Raw genomic sequence first — 26,707 nt, 5'->3', positions numbered from 1 at the left:
AAAATCAGAACTTGCTGATCCCATCCCTGTTAATGTCTCGCGACCAGCTATTATTAGCGTATGAGCTAAATTTGCTAAAACAACTTCAGTTATGCATCTTTTAGCGTATAAAAAACCCGCATGGACCTGTTAGAAAGATGAAAAAACTAAACTTTAAATTAATTTTACATGTCTGAAGAGGAAAACTTGCCCATTTCAAGGTCATAAACACCCCAGTTTCACATCAAAAGGACTGGTAACGCAGTCAAACCAATAACTACACATTTATTTATTTGGTTAAAATGGTTAAAAATGCAGTACACTCATTTGACCAAAGCCTTAATAGGAAAAAAAAATATAAATCACAAAAAAGCTGCAGTCCAACCCATTAGCTGTATTCTTTCAAATCCACATTTGAACCTCGAGTGTCGGTGTTAGGGAGAAAAAAACTCGTCGGCTACACACTTTTTGTTCTTGAATCTCATCCATCCACATGCAGAGCTGAAAGACGGAGCAGACTGGACAGTTGAGTCGAAGGGGAGCTAAGATGAACTGAAGAAGCCTGAGTTTGCCCACCAGGAGGCGCTATCTGTAGGGCCGAGCACTCGACATAGCAACCCGATGAAATGTGACTGATTCTAGGCCCACGATTAATCCAGAAGGATTCGTTTATGGACAAAAAAAAAAGAGTGATTTCCGGTTGCACTATTAACAGGTCAGGGAGTAATTCACAATTTTATTCACTGTCCACCAGAGAGCCCAGTTCACTGGAGTGAATACAGGAAAGAAGCGCAGAGTGATGACAGAAGAAGAAGGAGATCACAGGGTGGTTGAAGGAGATCGATACTGGAACAGATATGGGTTTCTGTGAGAGGCTCTGTGAGGTATTGTGACAGAAAAAAAAGAGGTTGTTGTGTGTGTTTGCTGCCTGAGAAAAGTACTGTGCATGTGTTACGGTCAGGGTGTCTTTGAAATAAAAAAGCATGACTGAAAGGAGACTTCTGATGATGATGATGGGAGGACGAAGGTGGAAAAAAGGCCTGAGACCTACTGTAGGTAGAGAGAAAAGATAAAAGAGCTGGTGGGGTTGAGGGAGGTGAAGGCTGGAGGTGAGGTGGATGAAAGCGGTCAGGCACACTGAATATTGAGGTAAAGGCTGGTAGGTCTGGTCCTCGTGTGGAGTGGAGCTCACCTGGGAGAAGATGGGCCTTTCTAGGCATACATGGTCAACTGGAGCCACTGGAAAGAGGAACAAAGGTTCATTAGTCTTTTAGAAACATCTGTTATCAATGAGACCCCACTATAAGTAACCTGGTACACTGAGATCCTCTACTGGTCCAATATACGAGGGTTGATCGAAAAGTTCCAAGACTGTTTGCGGTAAGCACCAGAGTCACGCAAAAAGTGAATTAAATATCTTTTTGTTACGTCGGTAGATGCACATTTGCGATCTCTGCATTAGTCAGTAGCTGGGATAATCCAGCTTTCATCTAAATAACCAGCTATATTAGGATTGGTTCAATATATGAAGGTTGATCGAAAAGTTCCAAGACTGTTTGTGGTGCACGTCTTAGTCATGTAAAAAGTGCATTAAATATCTTTCTGTGACACTGGTAGGTGCAAATTTCCTCTCTCTTCATTCAGTTGATAGCTGAGATGGTCAAACTTTCACATAAACAACCAGATATATTAGGATCCTCAATGGTCCAGTACCCCACGACCCTAGTGAGGATAAAGTGGTGTGTAGAGAATGGATGGATGGGTGGTCCAGTAGATGAGGCTTGATCGAAAAGTTCCAAGACTGTTCACGGTAAGCACCATAGTTATGCAAAATGTGTATCAAACACCTTTTTTGTGACACAATTGTGATCTTTTCAACCAGTCAGTACCTGCATAATCCCACTTTCATATAAAAAAACCAGATATATTAAAATTGTCTATTGGTCCGTTATATGAGGGTTGATCAAAAAGTTCCAAGACTGTTTGTGGTAAGCGCCATAGTGATGCGTATATGTGCATTAAATATCTTTTTGTGACGCTGGTAGGTGCACATTTTCAATCTCTCCAATCAATCAGTAGCTGGGATAATCAGACTTTCATATAAATAACCAGCTATGTTAGGATCCTCAATTGGTTCAATATATGAGCATTGATCAAAAACCTTCAATATCTTGTGTTGGGTTCTAGGGGAGGAAACGTAACGCTGCCTTTTCTGCATCACTTAATGGTGGACATGCCTTTTTTATATCTGCATCTATGCCTTTGGTATAAATACGTGTTTTATATCCAGTCTATGTTGTTGGGGTTCGTACCTCCAGGACACTCAGTCTGATGGTTCCATCTCCATCCTGGTCAAAGGCCTGGAACGCCCCTGAAGAACAGAAGCAACTTTACTGAAGCTGTGATTCGACAAAAGTGTGGTTTATCTCATATAAGGACATGAATAAATGACACCAAACCATCACAATAAAAAAATGAAGTGTCTAAAGGTGAAGGGTCGCACTTAGCTGTGATGCTAAAGCCTCATTTAGGCTTTTAACACCTCAACACACACTGTAAGACTCAAAAATACATCAAGTTCTTAAAATGAGAAGGAAAATGTGTCCTTATATTCACATATATAAACACAGATAATGCAAAGCTGCTTATTTCCATAATGTAATCAGTTGTAGGTGATTCTGTGATTGAACGCGGGGCAGATACTTACTGAACATGGCTTCGAGCCGAACCAGACAGCTGATGAAGCTGTCGAAGTCGATGTTCATGCTCTCGTTAGCATAGCGCATGGTGATGATGTCGTACAGCTGGTTGTTGAGACGGAAGCCTGAGCGGGACACAAGACACATGACTGCACGGTGACAAAAACATTTAGAGGTGAGTTCAGACTGTAGCTTCATCTGCAGCAAAGACTCAACAGACCAACAGTTTAAAAGCAACACAACAAGTCATGACAGTGAGCTAGCGCTTTATTAGGGACACCTGCAGTCTAATGCAGCACCAGGAACACCTGCTGGATTTATGGATTTAATGAGAATTATAAGACTGACAATGCTCCATGAAAGTAGAAGTCGAGATCAAATCTGGCATTGGGCTGCGTTAGATTTCACAGGTGTTGCAAATAAAGCGCTTAAGGAGCCATGGTTAGTGGTTTCAAAGGTTTCTTTCAGGTTCATTGAGCACTTTTTGAGATTTTTCCAAAGCATACATATAGTTGTAGAGATATTTTTGGTCTAAGTATCATCAGATAATCTGTAATTCATTTATAATTTAAAGACAAAAAATAAGTAACTCATTTTTTTTGTCTAAAAGCCAGAAACAGAAAGATCAGGTGTCAGAATCAAAATCAAATATGGTCTGTTTTTGTTTTGAAAATCCATTTTTTCTTTTTCATTTGGAGATCAAAGACAGAAGTCCATGTGGGTTTTAAAATTAAATCACATGGTTTATAAGATTTTTTTAATTTCTAAGCATAAAACAAGAAAACCAAAGTCAGAAAAGCTTCAATTTTGGTTTTACTGATTCGTTTTGTTTGCTTCTTTTTTGGGACAGATGGTAAATAGACTGGAAGCAGAAATGTAAAAACATCGAAAATCGAGCTTGGATACAACAACAAAAAGTACAGATCGACACTATCGTTCTAAAATTTGGGGTCACCCAGACAATTACATGTTTTCTATAAAAACTCCCACTTTTATCCATATGCTAACATAACTGCACAAGGGTTTTCTAATCATCAATGAGCCTTTCAACACCATTAGCTAACACAATGTAGCATTAGAACACATGAGTGATGGTTGCTGGAAATGTTCCTCTGTGCCGCTATGGAGATATTCCATTAAACATTTCCAGCTAGAATAGTCATTTACCACATTAACAATGTCTACACTGGATTTATGATTCATTTAATGTTATCTTCATTGAAAAAATGCTTTTCTTTCAAAAAATTTTTTTTGAAAGTTAGTTTATGTTTAAAAAAAATCTAAAAACCCACGTGACTCATGAAAAAAATGAACTGTTTAATTACAGATTATGCAATGATACCTAGACCATTTTAATTAAGGAGCATTTTTGTAATGTGGATGAACTTAAAAACATCTGGATGTCTTCCTACCTGCATCGTTGACGGCGTTCCTCATCTCATAGCTGTTGATGCTGCCAGACTGGTCAGCGTTGTAGTGCTGAAAGATTCCCTGAAACAGTGAACAAACTTTAATTTAGTTTTCTACAGCTGCTAAAACCACTGCTGCTCCATCGGCTTTTCTCAAGATGGAAACCTGTCGGCACTCTGTTCAGCATCAATAATAAAGAAAAAAAAACAGACAACACAGATGAAATAGTTGCTCTTGTTCCCACCTGCCACTGTTTGATCTTATTCCACAGATGTCTGAACTCCTGGAGGTTGAGTCTCCCTGTTCCGTCCATCTGAAGAGTCACAGTTAAGAATAAAAATCCACAACATATTGGTCAACTCAGTGCTTTAGCACACTGGAAAAATATAACAATTTTTAACTGTAACCTTTTGAGCAACTTACTGTTGTTTACCAGACTTTGCTTGTTTTGTTAAATTACATTTAGTATCTACTGAAATAACAGAAAAACATTAATTTACATGTTTACTGTAAAAAATCAGGAAAAAATTAAATAATACAAAACTAAAATAAATAAATAAAAATAAATTTTTTAAAATCTGTATTTTCATAAAATATAATTCTCCCATTTTTATTGTTTGGCTGTTAAATTACATAAAAAAAGAACTGTAAATTCAGCACAAACTTGTGTTATTTTATTGATGTTATCTGCTGCTATAAGATTTTTTTAAATAAATATTATGCATTATATATGAATTATTATCCTCGTATATTAAATATTATATTATTACATATTTTTTGAATAATAATTCATTATTTTTTTAAATGAAATTACAAGATTTTCACTGTATTTAAAACAGCCAATCATATTATTTTGTTATATTTCTGTAACTGTTTTTTGCTAAATTACAAATGATATCAAGTAAAATTACAGATAAAGTGTTTGTAACAATACCGCCACACCATATTCTTTCTTGTACTTTTGCTGCTAGATTTTCATATTTTTAGCAGATTCTTTTTTTACGCTGCAAATGACTCTAGATCTGGAATTTCAAAATAAAACACCTGAGTGTCACATTTTACCAGTAAAGCCAGACTCTCCCTCCCACAGCGCCGTTCTCTCAGAGATCTGTTCCAAATTAAAGTGAACATTTCAGTGTTTTACGTCCTAAAGCGGTTAAAACCCGCCTGATTTCGGCGTGTTTCTGGTCCATCACAGACCCTCCTCGGGTCTCGGCAGGTTGTGTTGCCTCCTGCAGACACACAGCCGCCCGATTCACTCGATACAAAGGATACGTCCATCAGAGCTATCATGCTCCTGCAGCTCTCCAGGCTGAAGCCCTCCGTGTTCAGCTCCTTATCTGCAGGAAACACAGGGAGGCCGTTATTTCTCTGCAAAGAACTCCATAAAACATCCATTAATGAATTAGGACAGCAGTTAATATGATCATTGTTACAACCGTGACCAAAGAAAACTTTATCAGCGCGGCACATTTCAGACAAGAGCGTTACATAAAACATAAAAAGCGTCAAGAGAAAATGTAAAATACACTTAAAGCAATGTGCAAATAAACTTTTAGCAAAATAAAGGAGTTAAATAGAGATTAAAAAGGGGAGATATGATTTAAACATGGGGAAAAATCTTGTGATTTCATTTAAAGAGAATGAATTATTATTTATAAAAATACAGATTTTTGATGTGGACGTTAATTTTTCTTCCAAATAGCAGCAGATAATATCTATAAAATAACATCATTTTGTGCTGAATCCAAAAATATCTTTAAAAAAAGAGTAATTTAATCGCCAAACAATAAAAATGGGAGAATTACAAGTTGTAAAAATACTTTTTTTTTATTTTTACGGTTTTGCATTATTTACAGTTTTATTCTGTTTTTTTTGTTTGTTTGTATTTTTTACAGTAAACATGTAAATTAATATTTTTCTATTATTTCAGTAGATACTATAGGAAAGATGAAAGATATGTGCTCAGTGATTTGTTTATTAAGCATATTATTTGCACAAATTAAGTGATTTTTTTAATGATTTGGTATAAATTTAGCCATAAATTTCCCAATTCTGATTACTCGCTGCAATTCTGCACTTTTGAGCGTGTTAAAGTCACTAATTAAGCCTCTAAAAACCCCAATATCTATGTATTTAGTTGCATATTTGGATATTTTTTTAAATGACAGTGATCTTTTCCTGCATTAAAATGGCTTCGATTTAACTCCACACGGTTGCTTTCTTCCACTCGCTGCAGCTGGAGCACACCAGCTCACCTCCACCTCTGCTCAAACACTTGTAAAACCCCTCTACATAATGACAGCCTGTAACACTGGAGTAAGAACAACAATGCAGACTGACAGGATTGGTTCTGAATCTGTCGTTTTGTCACCAACATGCTGCAGTTTTAAGGTGGAAATCCTCTGCCATAGCTGCTTATTTCACTCAAAATAAGTCATTAAGTTTATAAAAGAAAAAAAAACACCTTATGGACACATTGACAAAGTAAAAGCTTGAAATAATGTAAAGCAAAACCTCACTGGAACAAATAAAAGCAGTGAAACGTCATCAGACTCACGTTTGGTGATCACTCTGTTGAGAACGTTTTTCAGTTCGCTGGCTGTGATTTCCATTTCCTGTCAGAGCCGAGACAGAACAAATACATATTTAAATTTAGTCTCTGAGGAGCCATTCCACCTTCTTAAATCGTTAATATTTAGAGCAGTTTCTGCTCGACCATCTTCCATTAGCCTGAAGATTCTACATGGAAAGATACTTGTTAAATATTAGCTTGATTTTCTTAAATACTCTTGTTTAAATCGCCCGTCGACCCACTTTTAGCACCTTTTTTTTTGTATTTGAGGCAGTTTAAACAACAAAATCTCAAAAACTATTGCACATAAAAGCCTGAAATTTTCTGTGTTAATTGTTAAAATGCCATTGATTCTAAATCTGCAATCAATTTCAGTGAAACTCCAAAACTTTACTTAAATTATCCTGTCTACCAACATTTTAGTTTTTGTGGTACAACTTGTCGTGCCTGATCAGTTGTTAAAGCTCAACGAACACAACTTTTTGTCATTTTTACATCCAAGTATTTCCTATTAAATTGCGTTCTATATATTTAATTTTGTTTTATTGTGACATCTGGTTCATAAAATATCACTAGTTGACTTCTACATTATCAGTTTATTTGTTAACGTGTTCAAAGATGGGACTTTTCGTGGTGGCTTACATTGTGTTTTTGCATATTTCAATCCACCCATATTCAGAGACTATTTGATCTACTTGTACAATATTTAACATTCTGACTTACTGACATGATGATGAATAGCAGTGAAATTTTCAGGCTTTTATCTTCAGTAGTTTCTGAGATATTTTTGTTCAAACAGCTTCAAGTTTTTGCGTGCGAAAAAAGTTGCTGAAAGTGAGTGGCTGGATTTTTTTGTTCTTTTTATGTGATGTGAGAAAGTGTTTGACAGACCAAGCTAAAATTAAACAGTCCAATATTACAATATCACATAGATATTATTGTTATCAATGACATGGTGAGAAATAACAGTGAAAATTTCAAGGTTTTTTTCAACTGTTCTTCAACAGTTGCTGAAATATTGTCATTCAAACAGACGAAAATTTCAATGTGAGAAAAAAATGAGCTGAAAGTGGGTTGACAGGCAATAAAATAAATAAATAAAAATAAATCTTGGGAAATATTTGACATAACAAATATCCATAGTTCATGATAAAACATTTCAAATAAATCAGGGATGCTTGATGTTTGATGGTTGGTCCTCTGGTCAACATGTTGCACATCAGTTTTCTGCTTTTAGTGGTCAGTACAACAGGCCACGTATCGTCTATTTTAAATTGAAAATGCTAATGTTTTATCTCAAACTCAAAGCTCCTCTCTTCTTGTCTTCTTGTACTCACTTCGCCGGCTATCTCCTGAAAAATAGTCCGGAACTGCTGGTCCTCCTCGCTCTCTTCCCCCGCCGAGGCCGGAGCCGGCTGAAGAGGAAAAAGACGATGAGAAAAGATGTTTGGATGCTAGCTTCAGTATTTATCTTAAACATGACTGAGTAGTCCGTGAAAAACAGCTTTATGTCTGGCTTATTACTGGCTTTCTGCATTTAAAGAAGAAAAGCTACAGCTGCTGCAGTGGAGGTTTGAAAAAAACTACTAAAACCTGAACGCACCACAGCAGCTCTGCTAACTCTGTAGAAGAAACAGGAAACTCACCACTGGATGGTCGGCCTCGATCCTGTTCTCTATCTCCCTGAGTGAAGACCAACAAACAGCAGTCACCATGGTGACAACATCACCAGCATCTGGACCATCAGCCTGAGCACTTTACTTTTTACTTATTACAGCCAATTCTGTTTTTACATAACGGACCAAATGGACACAAAGCTGGAAAAACAGTTTCATTAACGGCTTCTAAAGACTTACAGTCCCATACTTACATCACACTAAAAATCATGAAGCTGTGGATAAAAATGTGTTAGTTTAATACCACCTGTAGATTCTTCCAATCAAGTGTGTTCTCTGGATTTCCTTTATTTTATGTGATCTTGATTGCAGAAGGCGTCGTCTTCTTCTTTGCTTTACATTTTTAACCCTATGAACCCTCCAGGCACATTTTTACTCACTGTGGGCTCATTTTACACTGAAATTACATAATATTGATGATTTATTCTTTAAAAATTGAAGAAATGATATTGACAACAATACCTGCAGGGGTTTTTAATACTTGGGGGAAAATTTTAGAGCTATTTTACAACTTAGATTTTGGATTTGTTTTCACACTTGCCTGCTCCGTGTTTACACAGCCTGCAGTTCAGTAAAAAAAAACTCCCTGAATTTTTATCTCATGACTGTTGGTCACAGATTAGTCACATGTGGCTAAATGTTTGTGATAAAAAGCACAGAATATTTTGTATTTTACAGAATCTGGTTAAGTCAAATTATGTATTTTTGGCAGATTTTTAAGTAAGACATGCAGAATAAAACACTTTTGATGAAATATCGTGATTTTAAGCTTAGTTTTGGATTTGGTTTGGTTTCCAGATGGAACCGTGACACAGATAATTAGTTCAAGGACCATCAGAAAACTAATAATCTGATTATTTTTTTTCAATTTTGTAGTTTGTAGCTCTCAAAAATTTAGTAATTTTGGCAATTCAGTTAAAAAAATCCAAGAATTCTGATCAATTGACTGTCGATCGTAACCAAGTCTATTACGGCACCATGGCCATTACTGACAAAACTCTGTGTTACTTAAACGATGTCTTCTGCATTTTACAGACTCCAGGTGAAGCAAATGGCTTATTTTTGACAATTTTCAGCATGTAAATTGTAGTAATTATGATGAAATGCCACAATTTTAAGCTTAGAATTGACTGTTTTTCCCAAATCTTTACCATGAAAGTTGGAAATCTGAAGTTTATTTTGTATTTTTTAAGCTTCTTGTTCTTATAAATGGTGGAATTTAGACAATCTGTCTTAGAATTAAATGTCTTTTAAACCTGTGAGATGGTTTAAGGGTTCAGAGGGTTAATGTGAGCTACTGTGTGATTCTCCACATCTTAATGAATAACTGAAGGTACTATACTGAGAGCTATCATCTAAGGAGCCGTTTGCTATGAGCATCCATCCCACAGTCTGATTCCTGACCAGGTTCCGGTCCGTCACAGTCGGTTCTGTCTGGTCCTCCAGGGCAGCAGGAGGTCTTTGGAGGCTGTTTGTTGAGGCTTGAGTACTGCAGTATTGAATGTTTAGAAAGTTTACCGGATCGTGCCAGAATCTGAAGTGGCTTGTCCTAAAAAGATTCCATAACAGCTTCGAACTGGGGCCGGTTTCTTCCAGCTCTACAAATCAAATCGCCGTTAAAATTGTTTGTTCTTGGTGGTTTGTGTCCCCCCCACCCCACAAAACCAAGCAGTACGACAAAACCCCACAATCAGTTACAGACACACAAAGCTGCACTGTAAAACTGCACACACTGGCAGTAAAGTCACCTCTAAACCGGATATTCTTGAGGCTAATTTCATGATGCTAACTTTCATGAAGCAGGGCTGGGTATTTTGTTTCGCTAGCTCTCTGTAACGCTACATTCGGGTCACTTAGACGTATATTTTATTATCTATTCAAGACTTTTCTGTATGTTGAGTCAAGAAAAAAAGACTTGCAACACTGCTGAACACTTCTTATAAATTTTAGTTTGAAACCCAAACTTACTTTATGATTAGATTTGGATCTGAACTATTTCCTGAAACGTACTTTTGTGCATGTAATAAAGAGAAAATTATTTATAGAGCAAAAATCTCCAACATTTGCTGCCTCCTTCTTCTCAAATACACTTTTATTTGTCACTAATCTTCATGTGTTGGACAATCAAACACTTGAAGATGGCAAATCTGACAACTGGTCACTTTATAAGGTGAAATCTGTAAAATTAAATGCCTTAAATTATAATTTTACAAAGTTTCCACACTTTCAGTGATTGTTCAAAGAGGTAAATATTCTACTGTTTGATTACTACTAATATCATCGTGGATGCTGAAATGCATTGAAAGTGTTGCTTATATTTTGCGCGCCGTGCATGCTAACGGATTCGACTAATATTAAAAACTGCAACCACTCACTTAATTCTGTGTTCCCAAAACTGAGCAAAACTGAACTACATTCTCATTTATGGAGACGTAAGGTTAGACACCAGAATTACTTGGTTAGAATTAGTAAGAATGTTATGGTTTCTGATAAAGTTCGATTCTTTGCTACATGTTTTGAGCATCTCCTCTGTTTCTCAGTATGTTGTACAGTTAGCATCTGCTGAACTAGCTTCTTTCGTAATTACACTTTTGCACGAGTTGACTATTAAGTAGCCTGTTAGCTAATAAAAATTTTCAACTTCCTGATACACTCTGTAATCTACCACAAACATTTTTTTTAATGTATTTGACGCAAGTTTCAAATTGGGAGAAAAAAAAACGAAGGAGTTTTGTAGCTAAATTGTTGAAGTTTTCTTCCGAATTAAGGTAGTTCCATCGATTCGTACACAAACACTTCACCATTCAAATCCTCTGAGAAACTTAAAATGTGTAGCATGCTAGGTTGCCAGCTTGGTTTTGTTGTTTCACAGCAAAGAAAACAGTGACATGAAGACAGCGGAACGAGACACCACCTGACATAAGTTGATACCCGTCGTCTACATTTGCTCAGTCAGACTAGTCACAAGTCTGAGCAGTGTTGCAAATCTTTTTAAATCTTGTGCAAATCATGTTTGTTCATGATTCAATTCATTTCCTGAAGAAAAAATGCATTAAAACACTTTACTGACTTCAGTGGACTTCTTGATACCTAAAAACACAATTAGAACCAGCATGATTTAGATGATTCTATTTTAATACCCAGCCCTGTCAGTGGAGCAGAGTAAACAAACAAACACTGTAAACTACAACTCTCTCTGATTCTAGGGGGAAACTAGAACACTCCCAGCCCACGTCGCCCCCTGCAGGCCTCCCCCATCGCCCTCACCCACTCACTCTGAGGTGTTCCTCTTTTCGGAGAAGACTCTGAGGATGAACTCTCCCTCCTGGTGGGGCTCGTAGGTGGAGGGAACGATGACGTACTCGCCGGGACTCAGGCGGAAACGCTGCGTCACCTCGCGGAGGTTGATGTAGGACTTGCAGCGAGCCTTGGAGGAGTTGAAGAGGAAGAAGTCCTTCTGCATGTGCTGCTTGTTTCCATGCATCTGCAGGGGAAAGTCGCAGTTTTAGCGGCATCAGTGGACGGAAACAGCTCTGACACTCTTACAAAAGACAAACCAAAAGAATTCAGGAAAGGTTAATGTTTAAAAATGGGGGACTTCTTCTGGACTTGCAAACTTCTGCTCGGTCCTCATTACCTCCTTTGGCACCTGCAGAGAAACCAACATTTATGAGTGTTTGTGTCTTTTAAGGTTGTAAAATTAGCACCAAAAGCTTGATTTAAACTCTTAAGACTCACTTTAACCCTCGTGTTGTCCTGCGGGTCAAAATTGACCCTTTTTAAAGTTTGAAAATGTGGGAAAAAATGTATATTTTCACAGTGAAGCTTTTGATGTCCAGATTTTCAACATTTTTGGGAAATCTTTGCACATTTTTTGGTGGAAAAAAATGTTTCTTAAGAACATTCACAAAAAAATCAACCAAAATCCAGCGAATTTCACTGGATTTTGGTTGATTTTTTTTGTGAATGTTCTTAAAGAAAATATTCCAAGTTTTAGTGATATACATGCAGTCACTTTAGATATTTTTACTAATTTTTTGGAAGATTTTTACTCATTTTATGAATACATTTACAAGAATTTTCTTTCCAAATTTGGGGGAATTTTTTAAAAATAAAACTATTAAGGGAAACTTTTAAGGAATTATTGGAATTTTCTTCCTGAAGGTTTTGCAATTTTTCAGAAATATGGGGAATTTTTTTGCTGATTTTTGGGATTTTTTTCAGACAAGGAAACAATATTTTTATGCTGCCTGTAAATCAGAACAAGAAGAGGGTTAATCCTAACTTGGTGCTGCAAAATTGCAAAGAAAAATGCAATAAATGAGAAGAAATCTTACAAATGACAAGATTTAAACTGTCTGGATGCATTTAAAGCCCCCTGTGCAAATACACCGGACCCAGGTTCATTACAGTGTCTCTGAACGCTCGGTAAGAACAGAACTGGACACCTCGTAAATGGCGAATCCGATGGTGAACAGGTTTGCTCCCATCTTGCGTTCTTTCCGCCGGTTCTTCTGCATCAGCGCCACCACGAAGGTGCAGCCAACCTCGTTGTCCTCGGGATCGTCGTCCTCCTCCAGCAGGCGAAGACGGTACTGAGGGTTGGTCCAGAAAGTGTCTGCACGACATTTAGGTAGTATTACACCAGCTTTTTGGAGACTTTAAGCATTTCTAAAGAAGACATTTGAGCTCTTTCAGCGTAATTACACTTAATTGTTGGATTCTTTGTATAAATAGCAGCACTGGGAGGGTTATCTCTAACTCTACTACATTAAAAATGACATTGTTGGACTAAATACTCATGAATAAATGTGATATTTACACATTACTGTTGGATTTCATTTGAGGGAACACATTAAGAGAGGGTTTGGGTGTCCTCCTGAAAAAAATGTAGCATGTCAAACACATTTTTATGCATCAATTTGTGCAATTTCTGCATCAATTTATGGTCAAAATGTATTTATTTTAATGCAATGCACCAGGCGACAAATTAGAATATAATTGAATATCATGCAGTGAGGCTCCACTGGTTTCACATATTTTTACTTTCCTATCGAGCAACTTTTCTCATTTCACATTATCCCTCTGCACAGTGAACACCTCTATAAGCATGATTTACTCTTCTGTCCTCTTTTGTGTCTTTTGTTTGAGAAAGTAGCCCCTTTAAATATGAACGTGGGTCCTTTTTCACATAATTTTCATGATGAATTCATTCATTTTTATTAAATTACAAACTGCTAGACTTTAATATCTCATATGTACAACTTTCTGCACATTTAAAACATATCTGTGTTGAATTTACTGAACAAAAAGACAACGTATACAAAAAATGTAGTGTTTTTATGAGTCCTTTGCTTCTTTCATGTTTTAACTGGGGGTACAAATGCAAGTATTTTAAATATTGTCCTCCCTTAAATCTGCCTGTCGCATAGAAAGTAGACTTGAATGCTAAAATCACCTCTTGTGGTGATGTTTTGCTGAGGAGAAAGGTTAAAAAAAAACTATTAGACATGAACTACACGATCAAAATACAGTGAAAATAAGACTAAACGGTAAATTTAGAGTTCCACAGCAGAATATCTTGTTCTCACTTTGTTGCCACAATTGTTTAAATAAAGGTTAAATGAATTAATGAAGATCAGAGTGAATCATGCAGACTTTAAATAGTGATCCCTGACAACATAGCAGCATTTTGATTGTCACTTTTTAAAACTTTACTGGTAATTAAATGCATTTTCTTATGTTTTATATTCTAAATATTGTGTCATACTGTTAGTAAAATGAAGCACTGACACCACTCTGAATCTTGGCGTTTGTGTGGTTACAGACTGAAAAAAGGTAAATTGTTGCATATTTCTGTGCAGCAGTGTAACTACAAAGTGAATAAAGGGGTAAATTCTTGTGCTTTTTGATATTTTCCTCGTACCTGGGTAGTTCCTGCAGCCTCCGGCGGAGCAGCCTCTCACCCAGCGGCCTTCATTCACAGAAACCGTCCACTTGTGGATCTTATCGTCCTCCAGGGCGTCGGGGGTCAAGTTACAGATCTCGATCTTGGTGTAGTTCTTCTTGAAGTCCTCGAATGACATCCTGAAAAGCAGAGAACACAGATGTTGTCTCTCAGATTTAACATACATCCTGTAGATTTAATCCACATGAAACAGTGGCAATGTTCTGCTCACCAGAACTCTCCATCCTCGGCGCTCTGGTGTTGAAGCTTCTCTTTTTCAGATTTAGACAACGTGGCCCACTCCTTAGAGCTGTTGGAGAGGGCAATAAATGGTGAAATTGCCTAAAAATGATGATAAATTTCACTAAACTTTTGATCTTATTGGAAAAATCTGCCATCTTTATGCCTGAAAATGGTGAAAAACTTGATTACTTGTCACTCCAGGGACCGTTCCATTCAACTTGACCCCAAGGATTCCTGAGACGCACCAGACGGACTTTAGACTCCTTGTGCTGAGAAGGTTTACACTGTAGAAACAGAGTTAAAGACAGATTTGAACTCATATATTATCGTTTTAGGGCAGTTATTTATATACAGGACATTTCGATTATAGTAGATTTGTACATTTGACCCTCAGCAGTACGTTTTTTGCTTCAGTTTATTTTTTAATAAAATTTTAGTATATTTTAGACTTTATTGTGCATTTTGTACAATGGTTTAGCATATTTTTCTCTTTTCTTTCTTTCTTTTTTTTTTACCCCTATTTTACTGAATATTTGGACTTATTTGTTTTGTAGTCACTTTACCCTTTCTGCATGCCACTGCAACAACATAAGTTTCCCTTAGAGATCAATGAAGTAAGTCTCTTCTATTCTAGTCTAGTCTAGTCTATTCATTCATTGTTATCTATGTGACCATATGTATTTCTCTATAACTGTGTATGGTCAATTAATTCTATATAGAGCTACTCTTGATTAGTAGTAGTGTATCTCGAGGACAGTTCCAAATGACTAAGAGCTTTTTTCCCCAATAAGAAACATCTTAAAAATGTTTTTTCTGAGTTTAAATCATGACACATATTAATGCGGAATTCATCTAAGGCTTACTGGATGCAATCGCTTGCCTTGGTGGTGTTCCATCCACATCTGTGCAGCTCTGCAGAGTTCAACTTTCCCACTACACAACACATATTATTGTTTTTGGTTTACCTCCTCCACGGCTGTCACAGAGTAGGCATGACCCTTCACAAGTCCCGTCACCGTACGAGTCTCGAAGCGAGCGGGAACCAGGGACTGTAAATAGACAACATATAACATGGAGCGACAAGAAGCAACAACAAGTAACCATTAAAATTAGCAAATATCACTGATATGCAGACAAGACTATGAGCTTAATGCAATTTCAATAGCAGCAACTCTACATGAGCTACTTGTCTGTGTAGATTCTCAGTCATCTCATGGATAGTGTCCATAAAAAAATCAGTAAATAAAGGCAATTGGACTTATTTCTTCAAATCAGAAACAAAAAAGAGGCTTTTACTGAGGCTCCTACCATCTGAAAATCAGAAAAAAGTGTGTACCTGGGGTAGGTAACCTCAGGTTTATTATTATTATTACTATTATGTGACGACTGGCATACATTTGTCTGTGAATCTGTCTGTCTGTGTGCAACATTACTCAAAAAAGGACTAACGGATTTGGATGAAATTTTCAGGGAAGTTCAGAAATGACACAAGGAGCACCTGATTAGATTTTTACAGTGACGCAGCTTATAGTTTGGATCCACGGATTTGTTGAGGATTTCCTGTTAGGAGATATAGCACGGTGGCATGGTGTCACCGTAACCATGACAACAAGTGACTGCTGTGTCAGTTACCTGCATCACTTCACTCCACCACTACATATTTCGGTTGTAATTTGGTATCTGCAATGGTTGATGCTAGAGGTACGGACCCGTACCCGTAGCATCTGTACTAGAGGTACGGACGTGTTAAGGTCACTGAAGAGCTGGCGATGGTTAACTACTATTTGCTGCACATTACAGGCAGTTTATATGAATGACTTTGACGGGGAACATTGTATAATTTAACTAAAAATACACCGTCTCCTCTCACACTTTACGTAGACAATGTAGTTTTTACGCTTTTAGACGCCGTGTCTAAATTGTTTGAAGTCCAGTTCCTATTAATTAGTTTACCGCGTTCAGTGGTGGAAGCGGCTGACGAACTCCATTGCAAATGTTCCCATTTAATTTCGGACGCTAATTTACAAGATAAAGTTAAGGATGTCGAATATGAAACAAACACTCGTGAATGGTGAGGAGCAGCTCTTTAATTCGGCATGAATTAAAAAAACCCACAAACTCGATTTACTGTGATATTGTGAGATTTGTTTGTGGTGATGTGACTTAGCCATTCAACAGAGTCCGCTAACATTAAAGTGACTGACGTAGAAAATACGTCAGGGTTTTGTTTAGGTTGTTAATATGTAATAGTCTGTCGCTACTTTTGAAGGTAAAAAAATACTTGTAGTTTGCTGGCTGTTAGTTCCGCTATTCATTCCGCAGATTCACCTCGAATCACGGAAGCGCCTTCATCAGCGTCGCCGGCTCATTAATATTTATGTCCGTCGGATTACCAGCCAATCACGAAGCGTGTTCATCAGCCGGCTCATTAATATTTATGTACGGCTCATTAATATTTATGTTAAGGGAAAGTGCCGTATCCGTAGACACTACCATCTGCAATATTGTGCTTTTAGGCAGTATTTTGAGTTGGTCCCTGAATGTGCCTTTTCCCTGGGGAGAAGTAGTACCTTATATTGGTCACAAGGGGGTAGTAGAAGGCCATTATTGTCCAAAAGATTGAATTTTATAGGATTTTTAGTGCGCGAGAAAGTGCTCTGGGTGGCCATCTTACCGATATACTCCATCTTTTCTTTGTCTTGCCCGAACCCAGTCCTGTGCGGATGCTATGCTAGAGGTAGAGCCTGATTTACTTAAAAACAAACCATAAGTGAGGTATTTCGATATTACAGTTAACCGCAGAAGTTACGGAAGTAGAGGAGAATCATCAAACTTCTTTGAACCACATAGAAATCGATATTAAGGTGAGTAATGGGTGTTCTTTAAGGTTTTACCGTAGCATGCTAAAGCTAGCAAACTGAAGTTAAAATTGGAAATAGGCGCCCCGTAGTCTGTCTTAAAACCAGTAGGGATAACTTTGAGAGGAATTAAATGATTTTCCATTTTATCTGTTAAATGTTTTACGTGTTTATTGAGTTGTATGTGGTCGGTACTTCAGTAATTTGTTGTGTAAAACGAAGATCACCACTGTCAAACATAAGGCCCGCTGGCCAAAACTGGCCCAAGAGCATTAAATCTGGCCCACTTTACAAAATGTAAAAATTACAGAGAAGAAACTGTAAAACTGTAATTTTAAAACAGTTTCTAGACCTTGACAAGTTGTCTTGATCATAAAGTAAATTACTGTGTTGGTCGTTTTGTGTCTACTTTTTGTCATTCATGTCTATTTTTTCTTGTTTTTGTTGTTTTTTGTCTTTTTTTGTCTTGCTTTTGTCATTCATCTAATCTTTTTGTCATTTTGGTTCAGATTTTTGTAATTTTGTGTTTCCTTTTTGTCTCGCTTGTGGTTTTTGTCGTTGTCGTGTTGTGTTCATTGTTTTGTGTTATGCTGTTCATTCGTGGTTCTCTAGAAGTTGTATTGTTATGTGTACAGCCTGTTATGAGCTCAGAAAGGACGGACAGAATAGCAACTTTTTTGAAGTGAATGTAATGGACACTTATTATGGGTTGTATGAGTAATTGCCCTGTACATCCGTATAGGCTGTTTTTTTGGGGATTCTCTTCAGTGGGACTTCGATCTTCATCCATCTACCACTATGTGTTGATGCCCACCATGTCCACATCTCCATCTCCATCACGTTGGGATTGGCCATAGCCTCGGACCGTCTTGTCGAACATTCAATATAAGGAGACGGTAGGATTTTTCTGAGTGTACTCGATATGTTTTTGTTTTGTTGCCCCAAGGGTTTGGCTTTGATTTGCCTGGCCGGCCAGTTATGAGTGAACAAAGACATTCTAGTTCTTGAAACTCAGCTGTTATTATTGTGAGTTATCAGTGGATGCAGCGTTTTGGTTGCTTGATCATTCATGAGCTTAACTTTATATGTGGGGTCAGTATATATTTTTCCAAATTTTTTTGAACGTCTCCACAACTCGAACGAGTCAGTGAGGTTTTGCTTCTAGGTTGAACACAATTTAAACATAGCGAAATGCAGACCGGAAACCTGCTTCAGCGCAAAGATTATAGAAACTTTAAGAGATTTTAAACTAATCAACAAGGACTGGGTGTGTTATTGTGTTTTTTATGTCAGCTATGGTACTTAAGTTCAACCTAAACTCAGCTTACATCTGTTTACGTCTCTGCTGCTCCTTGTGCTCACATATACATTTTAATTCAGCCAAATTCTTATTTTCATATTCTTCTATTTCTGTTGTTAGACAATGAAACAAGTATGAAATAGTGACTGAAATGCAATTATGTGTTGACCAGCAGTCACTTCCAAGCTGCTGCTCTGCACCTAAACACCTCATTTGTTTTTAAACTGCAATGATCTTTGACCAACTCTCTAATTGCACCAAACTATCTCGTGCTGTAGATTTAGAACCCGCTATTATACAGTCATGGTAAAATGAACCGTCTTTGCAATATTCTTGGCTAAAAATCAAAACACTCACATGCACCCAGCATGTGACATTTTCTTTAATTTGCTGATATGAGACATTTCAGTCTGCTGAAACTCAAAGTTACACTTAATGAGAATGACTTCCAGATGAAACCAAGTAAAAAAAAACATGTCTCACATCGATGGAGCAGCCCATGAGCGAGCCTCTCTCCAGAGCTTTCTTCATGATCTTGTAGAGCTCTTTGGGAGCTTCCTTCATCTCGTAGAACTCAGTGACTCCACCTGTGAAGTCCTCCATGGCCTCGGTGGTGTTTCCACCCTTCAGGGCCTCGTAGGAGCCGTGAAGCCTGGATACAGTGAGAGGAGACAGTGTTGGATTTAGTGTTTGACGGTTTGCCTGATACATATGTCCAATTTAGATCCATTAATAAGGTTAGTATGTTAAAATGATACAGATATCAAACATAAGGATCAAAACATGATATTTTTGGTCTATTTCCTTTACATCTATGGAGCTACAGAAACCAAAAAAGTAAAGGAAGCTGTTATCTTCGCTCTGAGGATTTATTCTCATATCCTGTAATAAAGTACTAAAAGTACTATGTCTTTGCTTGGAATCAAAATTGCTTTAAATCTTTAACATTTTTTCTAAATAAATTCAAAGCAACTTTACACAGCTTGTAGGTAGAAACATCCTGTATGAGAGATATTTTTGCGATTTTGTGACCTTGTGGTACACTCTTAATCTTTATGTAAACTTTATTTAACTTGTCTGTTTGTCTTGTTGAATTGAGTTGCTGTAAAATAGATTCTTAATCCCAGTTTGACTACAAAATAAAATGAATCATTAACAAAAACGTGGGAAACTGCAGCTGCACAAGTGAAATCAAATTTTACAACCCAGTCAAACAACAATCCAATGACTGTTAGTCCTTTTCTGTTGTCATTTCCATAACTGTGACACATATCCAATGAATTATTGTACTGTGTTAAAATGTAGGAATGCAGCTTAACGTAACATTTAGTTAAAGCTGAACCAGAAAGCATCTTAAAGCTCCACTCTCCTCTGCAAAATAAAACCACTCACTTGGCGTAAGCCTTCTCCAGCAGGGCGCTCCAGAACTCGTTCCTCTCTGCAGATTTCGTGAAAACCAGCTGGTTGTTGAAGGTTGGGATGCGGTCGTCAATGACGACATCCACCCAGTCACCATAGCGCCAGAACTGATGGACAGAATGAAGTCAGGGAGGAGAAGCAATACAGAAGGCCGAGTGTTAAAAATTACAAAAGAAAAGAACATTTCTTCAGCTTTTACAAACTTTGAATTAACTTTGAATCAATAAAAGTACATTTTATTTTCAAAGAACATTAACAGAACATTGCTCATTTCAAAGATGTTAAAAGTTGACTAAGACATAAACTGCAACACTATTCAGAGGATGTTTGTACAATGTTTTCAGGATAACAGGTGACATAGAAAGAGCAAACAAATGTTCAAAAAATCTTTTCAAGATGTTATTGAGGTGAAATTGCCAAATTTGAGGTGTTTGTTTCTGACCTGGAAGTGGAAGATTCCTCCATATCCCTCAGAGAAGCTTTGCTCCTGAGGAACCACTCGGTACAGAAGCTTCTCATTCAGGGTGAGACAAGCGATGGCAGCCAGCAACCAGCAGTCACCTATGCACAGAAAATAACTTAAAAATGGCTTTTTAAACAGTTATTATGCTCCTTCTAGTCTAAAACTATTTAAAAATGTGGTGTAGTGCAGCTCAACAACTGGTTCAACACAGTTGCTATGAAGCAGGTGAAACAAATCAGTCAGTCAAACTTCAAGTATGTTTTAAGGACATAAAGACCTGGATGACGTGATTATCTTCTTCTAAATTCAGACAAACTGAGGTTATTGTATTTGGCCTAAAACACCTCAGAAACACACATTTAAAGCAGATAGTTACTCTGGATGGCAGTTCTTCTTTGAGGAACCTTGGAGCAATTTGTGACCAAGATACACACGTGGACAAAATTGTTGGTACCCCTCAGTTAAAGAAGGAAAAACCCACAATTCTCACTGAAATCACTTGAAACTCACAAAAGTAACAATAAATAAAAATTTATTGAAAATTAAATAATCAAAAACAGCCATTACTTTTGAATTGTTGATTAACATAATTATTTAAAAAAACAAACTAATGAAACAGGCCTGGACAAAAATGATGGTACCGCTATAAAAGATTGAAAACTATTTGACCAGAGTGACATGATTAACTCAGGTGTGTCATTTAATTGACATCACAGGTGTTTCCAAACTCATAATCAGTCAGTCTGCCTATTTAAAGGGAGACAAGTAGTCACCCTGCTGTTTGGTGAAAAGGTGTGTACCACACTGAACATGGACAACAGAAAGCGAAGGAGAGAATTGTCCCAGGACATCCGAAAAAAAATTATAGACAAACATCTTAAAGGTAAAGGCTATAAGACCATCTCTAAACAGCTTGAAGTTCCTGTGACAACAGTGGCTCATATTATTCAGAAGTTCAAGACCCACGGGACAGTAGCCAACCTCCCTGGACGTGGCCGCAAGAGGAAAATTGATGACAAATTGAAGAGACGGATCGTTGGAATTGTATCCAAAGAGCCCAGAGCAACCTCCAAAGAAATTAAAGGTGAACTCCAAGGCCAAGGTACATCAGTGTCAGATCGCACCATTCGTCGTTGTTTGAGCCAAAGTGGACTTCATGGGAGACGACCAAGGAGGACACCACTGCTGAAAAAAACTCATAAAAAAGCCAGACTGGAATTTGCAAAAATGCATGTTGACAAGCCACAAAGCTTCTGGGAGAATGTCCTTTGGACAGATGAGACCAAACTGGAGCTTTTTGGTAAGGCACATCAACTCTATGTTCATAGACTCAAAAACCAAGCATACGAAGAAAAGAACACTGTCCCTACGGTGAAACATGGAGGAGGCTCAGTAATGTTTTGGGGCTGCTTTGCTGCATCTGGCACAGGGTGTCTTGAAAGTGTGCAAGGTACGATGAAATCTGAAGACTATCAAGGCATTCTGGAGAGAAATGTGCTGCCTGGTGTCAGAAAGCTTGGTCTCAGTCGCAGGTCATGGGTCTTCCAACAGGACAACGATCCAAAACACACAGCCAAAAACACCCAAGAATGGCTGAGAGAAAAGCGTTGGACTATTCTAAAGTGGCCTTCTATGAGCCCAGATCTGAATCCCATTGAACATATGTGGAAGGAGCTGAAACATGCCATTTGGAGAAGACACCCATCAAACCTGAGACAACTGGAGCTGTTTGCTCATGAGGAGTGGGCCAAAATACCTGTTGACAGCTGCAGAACGCTCATTGACAAATACAGAAATCGTTTAATTGCAGTGATTGCCTCAAAAGGTTGTGCAACAAAATATTAAGTTATGGGTACCATCATTTTTGTCCAGCCCTATTTCATTAGTTTGTTTTTTTAAATAATTATGTTAATCAACAATTCAAAAGTGATGGCTGATTTTGATTATTTAATTTTCAATAAATTTTTATTTATTGTTACTTTTGTGAGTTTCAAGTGATTTCAGTGAGAATTGTGGGTTTTTCCTTCTTTAACTGAGGGGTACCAACAATTTTGTCCACGTGTGTATCTCCTTAAACTCAGTATTGTCAAAATCAAAAACATCTCGTCTCAGAGTGATGTTGAAAACTAGTCCTTGACTAACTTTTACCCTGAACCACTGTAATTCCTTTTTATCAGGATGTCGCAATAATTGTCTAAAAACTGATCCAAGTTGCTGCAGCCAGAGTTCTGACAGGACCAGTACCAGATATGACATTTCTTCCATAGTGGCCACCCTGTAAAATCCAGGATAGAATTTAAAATCCTGCTTCAAACATTTGAAAGTCTTAATGACCAATCTCCATCATATCTTAAAGACCTTATTGTACCATATCATCCTAACAAAGCCCTTCGCTTTCTTGTGGTTCCCAGAGTTTCCAGAGGTAGAAGTGGAGGCAGAACCTTCCGTTATCAGCTACTCTGTTGTGGAATCAGCTCCCAGTTTGGATTCAGGAGGAAGTCCCCTCTCTGCTTTAGAGATTAGGCTTAAAACTATACCTTTTTCTGAATCTTATAATTATGGCTGCCTCACGTGATCTTTTGATTCCCTTACTTTAGCTGCTAAGGGTCCAACTTTGTGCTCTCTCTCTTTGTAGTTTGTGTTCCATCTTGTCTGCAGGTATCTGGGTCATTTCACCTCAATTCACCAAATTAAAAAAAAAAGTTCACACCTGACCATCTCAATCAAGTAAAACATGTCACATCTTTGGTTGTAGGTAGGATGAGATTTTGAGGGAAAAATTCTTAAAGAAGGTGGAGTCATGTAGATTTTTGCATTGTTATAAACTTTCCAATCTGTCGATCAATGTTTGAAGAGTCATAGCTTGAGAAAAAATGTAGCTGAAGACTCATTGATATATACATGATTTTCAGTCGAACAACTAAACGAACCAGTTCTTTGATGGTGTAAATGTCGTCAAAACCAACCATATACCTTAAATTTTCACCCTAAGAAGCAGAATGTTTTGCCCTGTAATTGGCGCCATAGGAGCTTTAAAAATGTAGAGTATGGTGCGAGTCAGAGGCAAACTTTACGAGAAACTGCATTTATGGCCAATATTTAAACATACATTGACCAGGTATGATGGTGAATCCACTCCAGAGTGGAAGAACAATCAGAATTTTCCAGCTCATAGTGCTTCAGATACCACTTTTCATTTTGACCACTTCAAAAAAAATATTCGGTCAAATTGAAGATGGTCAGGCGTGGGGCATTCAGTTAACTGAGGCAGAATGAATTTGGAGCTACTACCTCACCTATCTCCAAAGTGTTTATTGTTCTCAACTGCATTGTTGGTTTGTTTCCTATCTACTATCCTGTTCTCTCTCCCCTTTAACCTCACCCTAACTGGGTGAAGCAGACGTCTGCTCTCCCCAAGCCTGGTGCTGCTGCTGGTTGTTTTGTTTTTCTTCCTTCCCACTGTTGCTGCTCAAAGGCATTCGTTGGGTTTCTCCATAAGATCTTGTCAGACTATCTAAAATGTCTTCAAGTGACACATGTTGCTGATATATAAATAAACTGAACTGACTTGATTCCAAATCCTACTACATAGTTACAACAAAACCAACCCGAGTTAAGAACAATTCCCTAAAAAATGCCAAATTCCCACAGGAACTTCTCCCCCGAACACGTTTTGTTTTGCAGGAGGAAAAGACTTTCGGCTAAGTGCTGACGTTTGTGCTTTTCCGATTGTCCAGGTGTGTGTCAGTGTGTGTTTTTAGCTGTCGCCCGGCAAAACAATGTAAGTTTTTCAACGGGGAACATCTGCCAGCACCTTTGTCCCTTTGGTCCCCTTTTATTTGCCGTCCAAACGGAACAACAATGAGAAGTGCTGCTGGTTGGATTCCCTTCCAAAAGAGTTAGCACAATATGCGGGGAGGCCGCTGCAGGGGGATCGATGGGATGTTTGCAACCCTGTTATCCCCTCAAACACCGACTGTTACTGCAGTCTGAACGGGTCTTATGTGTTTTTGCTTCAGGTAGGAAGTTTGAAAGGTAGTTATTCCAACAGCTTGACCACGATTGAGGGTTTGAAGGTGAATCCTTTCCCGTCTATCCCAACAAAATGCAGAAAGCAAATGTCAAAAGCTTAAAAAGCAGAATTTACCCAAATCTCCCTGGCAGATGTCTGTCCTGCTGGCTCCTCCAACAATGAACTGAGGGTTCTCACAGATTTCCTGCAGAAAATAAATACAGATTAGTTAAATTCAGTCAAAAAACAACTAAGGATGTATGTCATCTGGTCTTTTGTAATCTGAGAACCGATGGTCTTTTATCCTTCTAAAACATCCATTAAATTTGAGGTATAAAGCCACAAAAACAGGAAAAATTCCAAAGCTGTGCAGCAAAACAGGCATTTAATTCCACTTCATCCATGCAGGACTGAAGATTTGAATCCCAGCTGCACCTCCAGGTGAGATCCCACTTAGTTTTCAATCCTTTACCGGGTCAGTTTGATGTTGGCGTGTTTAAAAAATACCGTCCCACCTCCCGTCCACTATTTATTTAACCTCCATGCCCCTCCATGCGCCCACCCCTCCTACCTTGGGCCTCTTCCAGACGATGTTCTTGACTTTGTTGGACTTGTGTCCCAGTTCCTTGAAGCCCAGAGACTCCACGGTGGCCGGGAAGGAGTCATCCTCGAAAAGACTCTTCCTCTGGAGGCACTCCTGTCTCAGGGTGTTGAAGTCCTGGCCGTTGAAGCGCAGGGGTTTGTTCAGGGACCCTTCCCCATCCCTGCGCTCCCGTTCCCGGATCAGCCGGTCGCAGAAAAAGCCAGACGGCGTATACGGCATCTCGTCGTCTCGGCTGACTTTTTTTTTTGAAAAAACTGGCTTTTGCCACAAGTACTAAAGTCATACAAGCCTAAAGACCCTGGCATAAATCCAAAGAGCTAATACCTGATTGGCTCTTCCTTTTTTTGTGACGTCCCCCCTCTCCTCCGTCACACAGGAGATGCTTGGTGTGAAAGAGACATTCACTTTCACATGCATTCACCTTTGCATTACCATACGCACACACACATATGCACAGAAACTCACACATACCATAAATTTGTGGATTCCCATTGGCCGACGGGGGAACAATGATGGTCCCCTCTCTGTGATGCTCCCCTGCCATCATTGTTGGGTGACACAAAGGCCAGCGGGCCACGCCGGAGGGCATGTAAAGAGTGGTGGGTGGATGCCCTGCCTCAGCAGAAGGCATTCAACCCCTTTAAACCTCTTCTCAATGGAGCTCAGCATTGAGCAGTCTCAGCATAACCAGAGCAGGCTAACGCTAGCAGAGGAGCATCATTCATTTTTAGCTCCACAAGTCCAGTGTTTTGGGTTTGGAGCAGATGATAAGATGTAAATTTTGTCTAAAATTGCAGCACCTCACAATCTGAGCTGGTAGCAGTGAAATATTTATAACTTTCGATCATACAGGTAGTTCTACCTGCAGCTTCAGGTGTATTTACATTAAAGATGGTGGAACAATACAAAACACTTTACACTGTCTGGGGTAAAAAAAAAAAAAAAGGATATTTGCACAGAGAACAAACATCAGATTAGTCACTATAATTTATAGATTTTATTATTATATGACAAATTTATTACTTTCCAACAGAAAAATACTGTTTAATGAGCTGACAAATTTAAATATTAATGCTGAGAACCAACAGTATTGCTTTTTATACGTTACCTGACTAATTTGAACGTTCAGGGGAAGACCCTGCAATATTATTTATTGCATAAATTTATTTGAATAATATAAGTATAGCTTATAATTATGTATTATACAGATTTATCTGACTAATTTAAATGTTAATTTTAGGACCCTACAGTGTCACATATGATAGAAATTTATCTGACAAACTTAAATATGAATATTTAAACTCTACAGTATTACATACTAAGCAATTTAACTGAACAAACTGCCATAATTTTAATTTTAAGACAATACAATCTTGAATATTTTAAGAATTTGCCTAACTTATATATTGATGCAAGGAACCTACAATATTATACATTTTATATTATTTTTTAAATTATTATTATTATTAGTTTTTGTTATTTTAAAATATTTTATTGTATTTTTATACATACATTTATCTCG

The 26,707-nt window shown here is 37.9% G+C and overlaps 1 protein-coding gene across 1 annotated transcript; it reads right to left on the bottom strand.

Annotated features, from left to right (window-relative positions):
* Positions 1 to 253: 253 nt before the first annotated feature.
* On the bottom strand, positions 254 to 25,876 carry capn3a (calpain 3a, (p94)). The gene is made up of 21 exons (XM_022217012.2): positions 25,153 to 25,876; positions 24,717 to 24,786; positions 20,549 to 20,667; positions 20,080 to 20,213; positions 19,171 to 19,339; positions 15,495 to 15,578; positions 14,719 to 14,813; positions 14,519 to 14,596; positions 14,266 to 14,426; positions 12,788 to 12,957; positions 11,977 to 11,988; positions 11,615 to 11,823; positions 8,310 to 8,346; positions 8,001 to 8,078; positions 6,649 to 6,706; positions 5,364 to 5,428; positions 4,333 to 4,401; positions 4,091 to 4,169; positions 2,687 to 2,803; positions 2,292 to 2,350; positions 254 to 1,218 (listed from the first exon to the last, which is right to left on the bottom strand). Exons 1-21 carry the CDS (start codon positions 25,402 to 25,404, stop codon positions 1,192 to 1,194), a joined length of 2,142 nt encoding a protein of 713 aa, XP_022072704.1. The 5' UTR covers positions 25,405 to 25,876; the 3' UTR covers positions 254 to 1,191.
* Between the last annotated feature and the right edge of the window lie 831 nt (positions 25,877 to 26,707).

Source organism: Acanthochromis polyacanthus, chromosome 1 (assembly GCF_021347895.1).
Source record: "Acanthochromis polyacanthus isolate Apoly-LR-REF ecotype Palm Island chromosome 1, KAUST_Apoly_ChrSc, whole genome shotgun sequence".
Lineage (NCBI taxonomy): Eukaryota > Metazoa > Chordata > Actinopteri > Pomacentridae > Acanthochromis > Acanthochromis polyacanthus.
This window is presented reverse-complemented; position numbering and strand designations above follow the sequence as displayed.

What these genes read in the sequence shown, in the direction of transcription:
- capn3a (XM_022217012.2), bottom strand. Translation starts at nt 25,404, where the DNA reads ATGCCGTATACGCCGTCTGGCTTTTTCTGCGACCGGCTGATCCGGGAA. An exon ending in TCATGGGCTGCTCCATCGAT is followed by an intron (nt 15,579 to 19,170) that starts GTGAGACATGTT and finishes GTCTATTTACAG; the next exon opens with TCCCTGGTTCCCGCTCGCTT. An exon ending in GCATGATAGCTCTGATGGAC is followed by an intron (nt 4,402 to 5,363) that starts GTATCCTTTGTA and finishes GTGACTCTTCAG; the next exon opens with ATGGACGGAACAGGGAGACT.